This window comes from Octopus bimaculoides, chromosome 5, assembly GCF_046866305.1.
Source record: "Octopus bimaculoides isolate indiv1 chromosome 5, ASM4686630v1, whole genome shotgun sequence".
In the NCBI taxonomy this organism is placed as follows: domain Eukaryota; kingdom Metazoa; phylum Mollusca; class Cephalopoda; order Octopoda; family Octopodidae; genus Octopus; species Octopus bimaculoides.
In genome coordinates this window covers 9,687,213-9,702,578 of record NC_142932.1, presented here as the reverse complement: position 1 = coordinate 9,702,578, position 15,366 = coordinate 9,687,213, and the positions used below count along the sequence as shown (strand labels likewise).

General features: G+C 39.6%; 1 protein-coding gene across 3 annotated transcripts in view; it reads right to left on the bottom strand.

Moving 5' to 3' along the window:
• LOC106877308 (BAR/IMD domain-containing adapter protein 2-like) overlaps positions 1 to 15,366 on the bottom strand; it is a 169,630-nt gene that overhangs the window by 13,775 nt on the left and 140,489 nt on the right. For all 3 annotated transcript variants that reach the window (XM_089351994.1, XM_014926177.3, XM_089351993.1), the window contains exons 12-14: positions 14,215 to 14,401; positions 9,996 to 10,061; positions 7,118 to 7,256 (exon numbers count right to left, since the gene is read on the bottom strand). In XM_089351994.1, coding sequence (XP_089208120.1) covers positions 7,118 to 7,256; positions 9,996 to 10,061; positions 14,215 to 14,401 — 392 coding nt within the window. The remainder of the gene's footprint in view (positions 1 to 7,117; positions 7,257 to 9,995; positions 10,062 to 14,214; positions 14,402 to 15,366) is intronic.

Sequence of the window (15,366 nt, the reverse complement as noted above, 5' to 3'; positions counted from 1 at the left end):
ATTGCACAATATAATCAGTCAGAAAGTTACCATCGGTTTCATGCCTACTACTGCACTTGGGAATGCAAATAACTCGTGATTGTCTGTCTGATGAGCCGTCTGTATTGTCAAGTGAAATAGAAGACATGAAACCAATGGTAAATTTTTGACCAAGTTATATTGTGCTATAACCAGGAAAATATTACTCAACAGCATAAAAGTGTCAAAGTGTAACTGTTTAAATCCTCCTTCTGAATATCCTCTTTTTTGACTTATGGCTAGGTGACCAATAGACAAGTGGCCAATGTGTGTCTGTGCATATATATATATATATATATATATATATATATATATGACCGCCGCCCTGACTCCACACCTAGCACCCCTACCCTGCTTCGTCTGGCAGAACTCGTCCTCACCCTCAACTGCTTCACGTTCGCCGGAGATACCTACCAACAGGAATCTGGGGTCGCGATGGGGACGAGAATGGGGCCCAATTACGCCAACCTCTTTGTTGGTTACATTGAGGCCCAAGTATTCTACCAATTCTCCGGTCCGACCCCGGAACTATACGGTCGCTACATAGATGACTGAAGAGGAGCCACCTCCCTCTCCCGCGAACAGCCCTGCCTTTTCATCTCCTTCCTCTCTAACTTCCACCCCGCTCTTGACTTTACTTCTACCATCTCTGACACCTCTGTCAACTTCCTCGACATCTCTCTTTCCATCAACCCCCCCTCCAACTCTCTCACTACCTCCGCCTTCTTCAAACCCACTGACTCCCACCTCTACCTCAACTTCTCCTCCTCCCATCCATTCCACACCAAACGAGCCATCCCCTACTCCCAGTTCCTCCACCTCCGACGTTTGTGCAGCCTGGACCAGGATTTCGAGACCCAGTCCCAGTATCTTGCTCGTCTGTTCATGCATCGAGGATACCCCTCCCACCTTGTCCAATCCGCCCTCGCCCGCGCTCGTCGAATCGACCGCACCACCGCCCTCTCTCCTCCCCCACACCAATCCCCTAACCGTACCCCCTTCCCACTCCGTTTCCACCCTGCCACCCTACCCCTTCGTCGGAGGATCCTACGGGCCTTCCGTCGCCTCCAGCTCGATCCCACTACCCACCCCATTTTCCCCAACCCACCCCTATCCGCTTTCAAACGCGCCCGCAACCTACGCGATCTACTGGTCCGCAGTACCTTCTCCTCTTCCTCCCCACCCCCACCCGGCTCCTTCCCGTGCTCCAGATCCCGCTGTCACACCTGCCCCTTCATCACCAACACTACCTCTGTCACCGGATCGAACCTACAAACACTTCACATTCCACACAGTTTCACCTGCACCTCCTCCAACCTTATTTACTGCATCAAATGCACCCTATGCAACCAACTCTACGTGGGGCAGACGGGCCGCCGGCTGGCCGACCGTTTCACCGAACACCTAAGGGACGTTCGGCTAGGTTCGGACTTCCCTGTCGGCCGTCACTTCCAACTGCCCAACCACTCTCCCTCTAACATCTCCGTTTTTGGCCTCGCCCTGCACCATGGGTCCACTCCCTCGCGACTCCACTTGGAGCAACGCTACATTTTCGACCTTAATTCTTCCTTCCCCTTCGGACTCAACGCAGCCCTCTCTTCCTTATGACTCTCCCCTTTACGTCCCTGCAACACTTTACATAATTTTTTTTTTTAACTCCCCCCCCCTCGTCCCCTTTACATAATATCCATTATTCTCTTGTTATTACACTTACTTTTTTCCACTTTTTATCTCACCCCTACCTACACGCACACATATCCACACACCTTACATATATACCGCCCACATACATGACAAACATACATACGCGCCCTCACACACACGTAGCCGAACGCACATATATACACACACACCCATATATACACGCACGCCTACACATGCACACACATACACACAGGAGTGCACACACAAAATAACACACATACCTGGCACACATAAACACACACATACACACCCCTCACATATATAAAACCACACACACACACACACACACACACACACACAACACACATACACATATACACACATGCACACATACACACATGCACACATACACATATACACACATGCACACACACCTCTCACATACACAATACTCACTCACATACATAACACACACGCACGCACGAAAACACACAATATACACATACACGCACGCACAAAAAATATACACACACGCGCACACGGAAACACATACAGACACACATAAACACACACACACCCGTACCTAACACTCACAATCCCACACACACACGCACATTCACACATATACACACACACACACACCCACATACACACACACACTTCTCACCAACACTACACACTCACACAGACACGCATACAATCATACACACATGGGCATAAACAACACACGCATATACAATAGCAAACGCACGCACACACACGTACACAGCAATGCACATACACACAAACACACACGCACGCACAGAAAACATACACATACACACACGCGCACATACAAAATACACACACACACGTACACGTACCCAACACCTACAACCCCACACAAACACGAACACACACACACTCAAATAACCACCTGTTGACCTTCTACCTACACTGTCTACAGCGTCCACTAACCAGTCCTGCTACTAATTTCTTCCACTACGTCATACACACACACACACACAAACACACTAACAGATAAACCACCAAACCATGCACACACACACACACACACACACACATACATACGCACACACACGTTCTGTTATCACACACACACTCGCAGACTTTCGCACACGCACAGATATTCATCTCCCTTTTTCACTCTCCTATCTTAGAAAGAACTTTTCCCCCACCACCTCCTCTTCCGGTCTTTTCATCATGTAACCTCGTGGGCATCGGTACCATTTTCCTCTTTCTCCGTTCTTCCATTCTCCGAACTTTCCATCTTTCCGACGAAGGGCTACGCCCGAAACGTCATACACTCTCTCTTTCCTTTCCTGAGCGTCCAATAATACTATCCATATCACGTCCTCACTTTGTTGTCTTTTTGTTATTGTTTTTTTTAACTATATATATATATATATATATATATATATATATATCATCATCATCATCATCATTCAACGTCTGTTGTCCAGGCTGGCACAGGTTGGATTATTTGACCAGGACTGGAAAGCTGGAAGGCTAAGCCAGACTCCAAATCAGACTGGTTTCTGGTGCAGCCTACCAGCTTGCCAATCCTGGACAAACCAACCATCCCATGCTAGCATGAACATGATGATGATAATATATATACACACACACACACAATGGCCATTTGTCTATATAAATATATATATGTATATATATGTGTGTATGTATAAAGGAAACCATGTTAATGTGCTAGAAGAAGATCACATGTAATGTGTCTACTCTTTTATATATACATAAGCAATAATGTTTTGAGATCTCAGATATTTTTTCTGAATCTCCTTGATTCTTTTAATGTGCTTGTTCCCTGGTATTAAAATGATATTAATTAATATCCAATGTTTTACCCTCATATTTTAATATATATCTCTGAGTGGTTGGCTTTAGGAAGGGCATCCAGGTGTAGAAACACTGCCAAATCAGATTGGAGCCTGGTGTAGCCATCTGGTTTCACCAGTCCTCAGTCAAATCATTCAACCCATGCTAGCATGGAAAGCGGACGTTAAACGACGACGACAATACGTACAGACATATATATATATATATATATATATATATATATATATATATATATATATATATATCGCCTGACTGGCCTTTGTAGGGTTTTCGAGCGAGATCGTTGCCAGTGCCCCTGGACTGGCTCTTGTGCGGGTGGCACATAAAAGACACCATTTCGAGCGTGGCCGTTTTCATGCGGGTGACACGTAGAAGCACCCACTACACTCTCTGAGTGGTTGGCGTTAGGAAGGGCATCCAGCTGTAGAAACTCTGCCAAATTAGATTGGAGCCTGGTGTTGCCATCCGGTTTCACCAGTCCTCAGTCAAATCGTCCAACCCATGCCAGCATGGAAGGCGGACGTTAAACGACGATGATGATGATGATGATATATATATATATATATATATATATATCAGTTTACAAGAATCATAGTGAACTCGTTAGCAGCCACTCTACAAATGGTTAATGCAGAATACTTAAAGAAGAAAAATAATCAATCAATAAAATTTATTGATCAATACGTAAGATTTGCTTCATCCCATTTCAAAATTATTTTGAATAAATTTGATAAGATGACAGGTACTGCACAACTCCAAATTATTCCATAGCAATTTGCGTTGCACAGTATGCAATAAATAAATGCATATAAAAAAAGAAAAGACAGTTACAGTTCAGTGCAACACATGGTTCAAAAACCAAAAACAATCCATTACATTACATGTATATTACATCATAATATAAACATAACATGCCTCCTTATCAGGTACATAACTGCCAATACTCAAAATCAATAGTGCATTGTGTATTGAATGTGATGAGAGAAAAGAATTTACAATTTAGTCGGAAAACAAATAGGAATTTTTAAAAGATATCAAGCAACATGTACATCTTGGCTGAAGTATCCTAGATCAAGGCATAAATAGGTAACGTTCCTTAATTTCTTTAATCACTATCAGCATTATTTATAACTCAAATTACATCTTGTGTCTAATGACCTCCAACCCAATCTGACATCTCACTAAAAGAAGCATATGCAGGGAAGGAAAACGCAGAGAAGGAATCAAAGCCTGTATGCTAAAAAAGGTATATATATATATATATATATATATATATATATATATATATTATGTGTATTTCTTCTATCTTATTGAATAAAAATTCTTCTGATAGAATAAATCCCTATGGATCCCACAGATTGTAATCCTTTGAAACATATGTAGGAATAAAGTATGCAATTATAACATGCGTTTTCTCCAATCCTTAAATTCTTATATATATATATATATATATATATATATATTCAGCAAGTCATTTTCTTCTAGGAACGCAATCAACCTCCTTCTGACAATTCGTTCCATGACTTTGCTAATATGTGAAGTCAGAGAGATGGGCCTGTAGTTCCCAGCCTCTGCTCTGCTTCCACTTTTATGGATAGGACATATGGTGCCTTCATTCAGCTTTTTGGGAGGTTTACCACTTGCAAGGAAACTCTGGAAGAGTATCCGGAGTGGTCCCGCTAATTCTTGTTTACATGACTTTAGGAGAACAGCTGGGAAACCATCGGGGCCAGTTGTCGAATTTGAGCTCATTTCATTTATGGCCACTATTACATCTTCCTCTTCAATGTCGAAGTAGGTAATGGATGCACTCTTTTTCTGCTGAATGATATTGTCAAAGAAATCAGCTGGGTTCTTTATTTGCATGTGACTCAGAGGAGAAGTGAAAACACTCATGAATTGCGCACTGAGCACTTCACTTATCCATTTGGGGTCTGCAGTCAGTGAGCCATTAGGCAGGAATAGGGGTCTTATTTTGTACTGTGCCATGGCAGACTCCTTTGCAAATCTATAGAAAGCCTTGGGGTTTGTTTTTCTGCTTTCTACTGCTCTCTTCTCCTTCTCTGCTCTCTCCTTTTCATGGGAGAGTTTGATCTTGTTTTCTATTTCTAACAGTGTTAGTTTTAATTTAGTCCTTTTCCTCATCTCCAGTTCTCTATTTAACTGGTTTGAGACCTTTGTTATGTCATAAGGATTTTTCTGTCTCTGGGAATTCTATTGGCATGTTTGCTGGCCTCTCTTTCTGGCACATATTTGGGGCATATATCTTGTATGGTTGACATAAATGACTTAGTTTGAGGTCATTGTCTTGTATGGAAAGGCTATCATGCCAGTTTTGATTTCAAATCTCTTTGCGAATTGACTTCCAGTCCGCCCTGTGGAAATTCAGGTTGGATATGGCTTGAATCCTCCTGATGGGGTGGGTGTCAGTGGGTTGTCTGGGACCATACATTATTAATTCTATAATGTTATGATCTGAAAGAGATGTAGGTGTTACTTTCACATTATGGACAAGTGTGTACGTGTCTGTGTTTGTGTCTCCTTGTCTTAACGCCGAGTGACAGTTGTAAATGATTGTCACTGTCATATAAGCAATGTCATTCAATTCCAATCTGCCCTGAAAACATGTCTGGCTGCGGGGAAATATTACCGTGCCGGAAACGGATAAGGGTTGGCAACAGCAAGGGTATCCAGCCTTGATAAACTCTATCCTACCCATACAAGCAAGGAAAAGTGCACAGTAAAACGACTATGAAGACAACGGTGCTGTTGGTCAAAACATACCTTGTGAGTGAAGCTGGGTTGATGGGAACATTATAAAAAAAAGTTTTTCAGATGAACTGTACCAGTAATTATAAAGGTGTCAACTTTCTCGTGCTGATTTTACTATCTCGTCTTTCATCTTTTACTTGTTTCAATCATTAGACAGTGGCCATGCTGGGGCACTACATGGAAGTGCTTAGTCAAACAAATCAACCCCTTATTATATTTATTATTACTTCTTTTTATTAAGCCTGGTATTTATTTTTTCAGTCTCTTTTTGCTGAACCACTAAGTTGTGGGGATGTAAACAAACCAATACTGGTTGTCAAGAAATGATGGGGGACAAACACAACTCCAAAGACACACAGCACAGATACAATTATCCTCATAATTTAGTATCTGTCTTCCATAATATATATATATATATATATATATATATATATATATATATATGATAGGCTTCTTTCAGTTTCTGTCATCCAAATCCACTCACGAGTCTTTGATCAACCCAGGGCTATAGTAGAACACACATGCCCAAAGTGTCATGCAGTGAGACTGAATCTAGAACCATGTGTTTTCGAGGTAAACTTCTTACCACACAGCTACACCTGCACCTAAGAATTACTTTAAGCGTACATGTTGTCTGTGAAAACTCAGCAATTTACATGTTACTTCAATCAGAAGATTGTTCAATAGATTGAACAACTAGACTAGTCCTTTTTCTCACCATCATCACTCAAACACACACATACACACACCGGTAGGAAGGAGGTTTTAGACAGAGATATAAAGACAAGTCAAGAATGGGTGTAGTAGGAGGAGAAAAATGAAAACCTACCAAAGAGTTTGAGCCATCATTGAAGCTATTATTGGTGATGGAAGAACGTCTAGGGGGCACATTTAAATGGCCCTCGTGGCTGTTTAATAAATCTCCTGTACTTTTTACGCGATTGGTAAGCGGTTGGTCATCAAGGGAGCTGGAAAACAGAAAAGCATGCATTAGGTGGTGGTGGTGGTGGTGGTGGTAGTGGTAGTAGTGGTGTTGGTGGTGGTGGTGTTGGTGGTAGTGGTGGTGGTGGTGTTGGTGGTGGTGGTGTTGGTGGTGGTGGTTAGGTGCCAGTAGAAGCTATAGTGGGATCATGGTGGTGGAAGTGGCAGTTGTGGTGATGATGGTAGTTAGTGAGTGTATGTGTGTCTATACACACACACACACACACACACACACATATATATATATACACACTATATATGTGTGGGAGGGTTGATTAGAAAAAGGAGGATGCCCAAAACCAGGCAAGATGGTGAGATGGTGTGAGGGCAGTTGCAATGGCATTGAGGTAGATCGAGCCACCTCCGTTAATGAGAATAAAACCCAGATTTAAAACACTGGAGGATGATGATGATGATGATGATGATATGTACTATTAAATAGAATTTAAGTAAATACCTTGGAGAATGCTATGCAAAGCCCATCCAAAGTTATTGGCTATTTGATGTTATCATACAGTGGAAATCATCCTACTACTGGACATACATATATACATCAGAAATTTCATAGCATCCATAGAGTTTATATAAACAGACAAATGATAGAAAATCAAATGAACAACATTCTTTATTTTAAATCACTACAATTGTTTCAACACAATTTTACATCCATTTTACATTGGTGAGATGTTGTGCAACCATTACTATGCACCTGAGGTGTAAGATGTTACAAAGGACCTATTTAAACAATTGCCTGAGGAGGAGCAATTTACACCTTTGATGTATACTCTTTTACTTGTTTCAGTCATTTGACTGTGGCCATGCTGGAGCACCACCTTTAGTCGAGCAAATCGACCCCAGGACTTATTCTTTGTAAGCCTAGTACTTATTCTTTGTAAGCCTAGTACTTATTCTATTGGTCTCTTTTGCCAAACCGCTAAGTTACAGGGACATGTGATAGAGATAAAACTACATGTCACCAATGTATTATGTGTGCAAAAATACATTGAAACAATTGTAGTGATTTTAAATAAAGACTGTCACTCATCCCATTTTCTATCATTTCTCTATCTATCTACACACACATACACACACACTCACTCACACAGAAATAACACAGTATATCTCTGTCACGCATTCATTGTCTTATACAGGCCAAACACATACACATACCTTTCTCTTTTCAAAATTATTGGATAAAAAAATCAGAGAGAAAACAACAATTATTATTATTATTATTATTATTATTATCATCATCATTCTTTCAAATTTTTGCTACAAGGACAGCTTGGAGGAAGTGGGGAGGAGTTGATTACAGCAACCTCCAGTGTTCAATTGGTACTCATTTTATCGACCCTGAAAGGATGAAAGGCAAAGTCGACCTCAGTCAAATTTGAATTCAGAACATAGCAACGGGCTAAATACCGGTAAGCATTTTGCTCTGCATGCTAACAATTCTGCCAGTTCTCCACCTTAATAATAATATTAATGATAATAATAACAATAAGCATCCTTTCTACTATAGGCACAAAGCCTGAAATTTTGGAGGAGGGATTAAGTCAATTACATCGACCCCAGTACGCAACTGGTACTTAATTTATCGACCCCAAAAGGATGAAAGCAAAGTTGTCTTCGGCGGAATTTGGAATCAGAATGTAAAGACTGACTAAATGTCGCTAAGCATTTTGCCCAGAGTGCTAACGAGTCTGCCAGCTTGCGTATAACAATAATGATATTGATGATAATAATAGTAGTAGTTGTAATAATAATAATAATAATAGTACTAGTAAATGGTGAGGGTGTCACCATCCTTTGGAACTTCCCAATACAAGCAGACAGAAAACTTGACTCCAATTGACCAGACATTGTGATCAAGGACTACAACAGAAGAACTTGTCTCTTAATAGATATGTCTGCCCCACAAGACCAAAATGTCTCAAGAAAAGAATACGAAAATCTTTCTCACTATAAAGATCTGCAAAGTGAAATCACAAAAATGTGGAAGCTTAGTACTACGATAATACCAGTAATGATTGGTGGGTTGGGAATGATAAAGAAGGGAGCTGAGAAGTATATCAAGCAACTCCTGGTAACTCCAAAACTCCTGGTAAACTACAAAAGATAATCTTGATGGGTACAGTCCATATACTACGTAAAGCACTCTCAATCTAAACTGGAATAAATGTGGTGATAATTCTAGCATGCATAGCAAAACAAAAGTGCCCTTGCTACTCTTGGCCTCCGGAGGATGCCCGGTACTAAAGAAGCTTAAATAAAGTTATAATGAAAGGAAACCATAAATGATTGTAATAATAATAATGGTTTCAAATTTTGGCATAAGGCCAGCAAGTTGAGGGATGGGGTAAGTTAATTACATCAACTCCAGTGCTCAACTGGTACTTATTTTATCAACCCCAAAAGGAGGAAAGGCAAAAGGGCAAAATCAACCTCGGTGGAATTTGAACTTAGAATGTAAAGACAGACGAAATGCCACTAAGCATTTTACCTGGCATGCTAACGATTCTGCCAAGTTACCATCTTATATGTAATAACAATAATATGTAATAAAAGCAATAATAATAATCATGATAAAGTCACAAATGAAAACCTCAAATAACTAAGAAATAAACGAAAAGACATAAAAAGGATGAATGGGAAGGAATAAAATGAATACAGTTTGGTGGTGGTGGTGGTGGTGGTGATGGTGGTGGTGGTGGTGGTGTATGTACCTCATTTTCAGCGGTCCCAAATCAGATGTAACAGGTTTTGTAAAAGACAAAGGTAACCAGCCATACCTGTAACAAAAGAAATATATTATAAATATACATATATATGTATAAATAAATAAATGGAGTTAAACATAGATGTTATTCAAATTCTTTTACTTCCGACACATGTTGCGAAGATATCACTGGTATTATTCCAAAGGAATAAAATGGTGTAAAACAATGTAATCTTCTCTTCAGGGAAATGAAGAAATGAAACGTGTGAAAAAGACATTTTAACAGAAAATGATGGATATGTATAGTGATTAACTGAACGCTATTAAGTGTGTTTTAAAAAATATTAGAGGATATAACGTCAAAGGTAGCCTTGAGAAAGAGGAAGGGTAAAGGAAAGAAAAAAACAAATAAATGAAAAGTATATAACTATATGTATATTACATAAAACCCTGTAGTCTTGGAAAAAGATATATCTAGTAAATGTGAAATGTAAGAAGAAAATTAATGTTTAAATTATATATAATGATAGCTATCACTTCTATGAACTAAAGATGTGTTTCTGCCAATGTTTACATCGGTATGCACACTCTATAACCGTGTTTACAAGGGGATATTTAGAGAAAAGAATAAAAAATATATATACATATATATTTTTTTCTGTGTTAATTGTTAACAAGGGAAAAATACACACATCTATTTATATATACATATATATGTGTATGTGTATCTATATGTATGTACGTATATACCAATGTATGCATGCATGTATGAATGCATGTATGAATGCATGTATGAATGAATGCATGTATGTACGTATGTCTACACACACACACACACATGCAGAAGCATACACATTTTTTTGTATTGTTCTTGAGCTTGATGAATTGTTGTTGCCATCAAAAACTGTGCTCTTCTTGAGTAAAATCAACATATATATGCATGGAACTTAAGTAGCCCTCTTATAATCTAAGACCACACACACACACACACACTGATTATACAGTTCTTCAGCCTAATGAATATCTGATGCTGTCAAAAAGTATGCTCTTCCTAACTAAAATCAATGTACATTTACTTGAAACTTAAGTAGAAGACAGGCTTCTTTCAGTTTCTGTCTACCAAATCTACTCACATGCTTGGAAAGTGGAAGACACTTGCCCAAGGTGCCATGTAATGGGACTGAACCCAAAACCATTTGGTTGAGAAGCAAATTTGTTAACTACACAGACACACCTATACATTAATACATATATATATACATGCATCCAAACATACATTCATACATGCAAATGTTCATAAAGGGTAAAGACCCCCTTCGGTCATGAATGGCCATCAGGTTGCACCTAGAAAGTTCTGCTCCAAGGCACAAACATGGGCAAAGCTGTTTATGAGAGATCAGTGGTCACCCATGCACAGCAGCCTCTCCTCTCCACACCACTGATGTTATCCAAGGGAAAGACAAAGGCCGATGCAGCTTGGCACCAATGACACTGCAACTCATTTCTACAGCTGAGTGAACTGGAGCAACATGAAAATAAAGTGTCTTACTCAAGAAAACAACACGCAGCCCAGTCTAGGAATCGAACTCGCTACTTCATGATTGTGAACCAAAAGCTCTAATCACTGAGCCATGCACCTTCACAAACATTCATAGATATACACTGACCATTTCCCATGCGAATTGTCAGCAATGCTTTGCATGGGGTTATTGCACCTTCAGTCAGCTTCACCCAATTTTGCACCCACAGCTTTCATGCTCACTGCAGTGTCCTCCTATTTGACCGGGCATCAGAAGGTCACCTCGACGGCAATTGCAGACCCTAAAATTTTAAGCCTAGTAAAACTTACACAATACCTCACAGACCCTCTCTACTTTAGTGACATGATCCAGAGACATGCCAGTTGCAAAATATCAAGTGCTAATATAGGTCACAGGCTCAGGAATGTGGGAACACCATGATCTCAAGCAGAAGCAAAAAATTCCTAAAAACGTTCAATGCCATTGTCATCACTACCATCATCAACAGCAGCATCAATATCACTATCATCATCATGAGAACATCACAACCATCACACATCAAAACAACCATACATACATAAACAATAGCAAAATGCGGCAAAGGTTCAATAACCCACCTACTGGATATAGCAAACATATGCATCTAAACACCAACCAAGGGGATGTAAACTGCAATGATAAACACCAATTACGACCAAATCGTAGTAGTAGAAATACTTATGATACAGCTAACACAGTAACATCGGTAAATGGAGTCATGACTGCCATATATACAAATGAATATAATAAATGCTCATGCAGAGAAAAATCAAAATGTCCTTTGATGAATCTCTGTATGAGTACAAATTTGTATATAAATGTACTGTGCACACAATGGGAGGGCTGTGTGTTTACATTGGGCAGATGCTGATTCATTTAAGAATCATTATCATAGACATGTCGCCAGCTTTAAGACAATCACTAAGAGACATTCAACATCTTTGGCAGATTTTGTATGGCAACTGAAGGAAGATAAAATGAAGTACAGCATAACTTGGTCCATAGTAAGGCACACAAAACCACGCAACATAATTTCCAAGAGATGCATGCTGTCTCTGCTCCGAGGAATCCCTGTCTATTCTGTGGACTAACAAGAAGATCATTAATAGAATTTCTGAAAGACTATCGAGTTACCTACACACATATAAATGTACTTTCACACAATGCAGTAGGAATGAATTTCGAGTGACTGTTAACTTAACTTAATTTACTTTAAGGTATGGATGACTTAAGTTTACTTTTAACCTCCTCATTTTTACAAACACCAAGTAGATAGTTAACTCACTTTGTGATCATGAGTGCACCAAACCTCACGTGCACGTATGCTCACATTTTCGTAGATGCTTGTATGAGCCAGTGTACTCATGCTGTGCAGCTTGCCCGAGGACGTTTATACATCCATATTTGTTAACAGTTTGTTTTTAATAATTTTCTCGCTGTATTACATGTTTGTTTCTTTTTTGCTTCTGTGATTTTATTTTTGATCTTCTATGTTAATGAAGATATTTCCTTCAATTTGCTCCTTTTCATTCTACAAAATGAGAATGTACATTGCGGAACTGTTATTTTATCAAGTCGTGTCTATTTATCACCCCGACGAGATACATCTGCACCACCGGATGGTCCTGAACCAGTTGTTGAGTGTCCCACCCATGAGGGATCTGCGCTAGATGTGTCAAAACAATTGCAATGATTAATAAATTCTCATATATTCCATCTTCCGCTTTTCATTTGCCATATATATATATATATATACTAGTTGACCCCATGCCATCAAAAACGATGGCTAATTGTAGTATTTTATACATAAATAAGGTATAAAATAAGGTACATAATAATCACACATACAAACATTCACGTTCATCCCTTGTACATGCACACACATACGTACATATACTCAAATAGAGTAGAAATACTGTTTGATTTTTCTTTTCAGCATTAAATGTTCACCATCCCATTTTTATTGCACACACACACACACACACACACACACACACACCTCCCTTTTACATATACATACATATACTCACACAGAGTTGAAACACTGACTTTTTTTCACCCCTTCCTTTCTCGTTCATATGTTGTGATGGAGAAAAACAGAAGATACACGAAGTGCTCTTTGGCACTTCCTCTCTCTCATTGCTATTACTTTCTCTCAGTCACAGCTATTACTCTCACTACTTCTTCACTGAATTACTATTTTCTCTCCTCTCCCTTCACTTATACTACTCTTTCTCCTACTCCATGATTTTGGACAAATATATATATATATATATATATATATATATATATATATAAACAATTGCAGCGTGGAAGGTGTTTATAAGCCATTTAAAATAACACAAAATCCGTTAGATTCACTTCAACATTTAAATTTAATTTGTCAAAATATTTTCGTCGCTTTGAGACCGTGACCTGTTCACTGACAAAATTCTGTGCTGCATCTTCTGTGCTGAGATGCAGCACACTTGCTATGCAAGTGCATCTCCGTAATATATATATATATATATATATATATATATATATATATATATATATATATTCAAATATATAAAAACACTATCCTCATTTTTATATTATGAGATATATATATGTCCGCTCTCATTTATTAGAAGACAATGCATCGTAGTCATGAATGAATGAATGAATAAAGATGAAAGAACTTACTTTTTGTTACTGAGGTTGAAACCATAGTGCCAGCCTTCTGACTTTTCTCCAATCAACTGTATCGTGTCGTTCTCTTGAAAACTCAGTTGAGAGTCACTTGTAGCTTCATGACGGTGCATGGCTTGTACATATGCTTTCACTTCCTCGGGTATTGGTTTGCCTGAGTGCCTTGCGTATACTACATTGCCTAGTGCAGAAAGAGAGTGAGTGAGTGAGCAAATGGGTGAGTGAGTGAGTGAGTGAGTGAGAGAGAGAGAGAAGGAAGGGAGGGAGAGAGAAGTAGAGAGTATGTTGGTGAGGGAGAGTGAGTGAGGAGAGCAAGAGTGTGTATGAGTAAGGTAGAGTATGAGTGAGGGAATGGGTGAGGAAGAGAAAGGGAGCATTTGAGTGTGTGTGTGTGTGTGTGTATGAGGGAATGAATGTGTGAGAGATAGCAAGTGTTGGCACTCTGTCGCATACGACAACAGGGATGCCAGTTGCTCTGATCAACGGAGCAGCCTGCTTGTGAAATTAACGTGCAAGTGGCTGAGCACTCCACAGATACGTGTACCCTTAAAGTAGTTCTTGGGGATATTCAGCGTGACACAGTGTGACAAGGCTGGCCTTTTGAATTACAGGCACAACAGAAACAGGAAGTAAGAGTGAGAGAAAGTTGTGGTGGAAGAGTACAGCAGGGTTCGCCAGCATCCCCTGCCGGAGCCTCATGGAGCCTCATGGAGTCTTTGCTCAATAAACACTCACAACGCCCGGTTTGGGAATCGAAACCACGATCCTATGACCGCGAGTCTGCTGCCCTAACCACTGGGCCATTGCGCCTCCACGGCAAGTATACATGTGAGTGAGGGAGAGAAAGATTGTGTGAATCACAATTGCAATGACAATCACAACAACAATTTCAACAACCATCATCATTTAGCATCCGCTTTCCATGATGGTTCAATTGGAACTAGGAAGCTGAAGAGCTATACCAGGTTCCAGCTTGATTTTGACTTGGTTTCTATGGCTGGATGCTCTTCCTGATGCCAACCACTCCAAGAGTGTAGCAGGTGCCTTTTATGTGTCACTGGCACCACAACAACAAGCACATCAAGAACAATAACAATGATGACAACAACAATGATGACAACAACATTCATAATTATTTCTACTCTA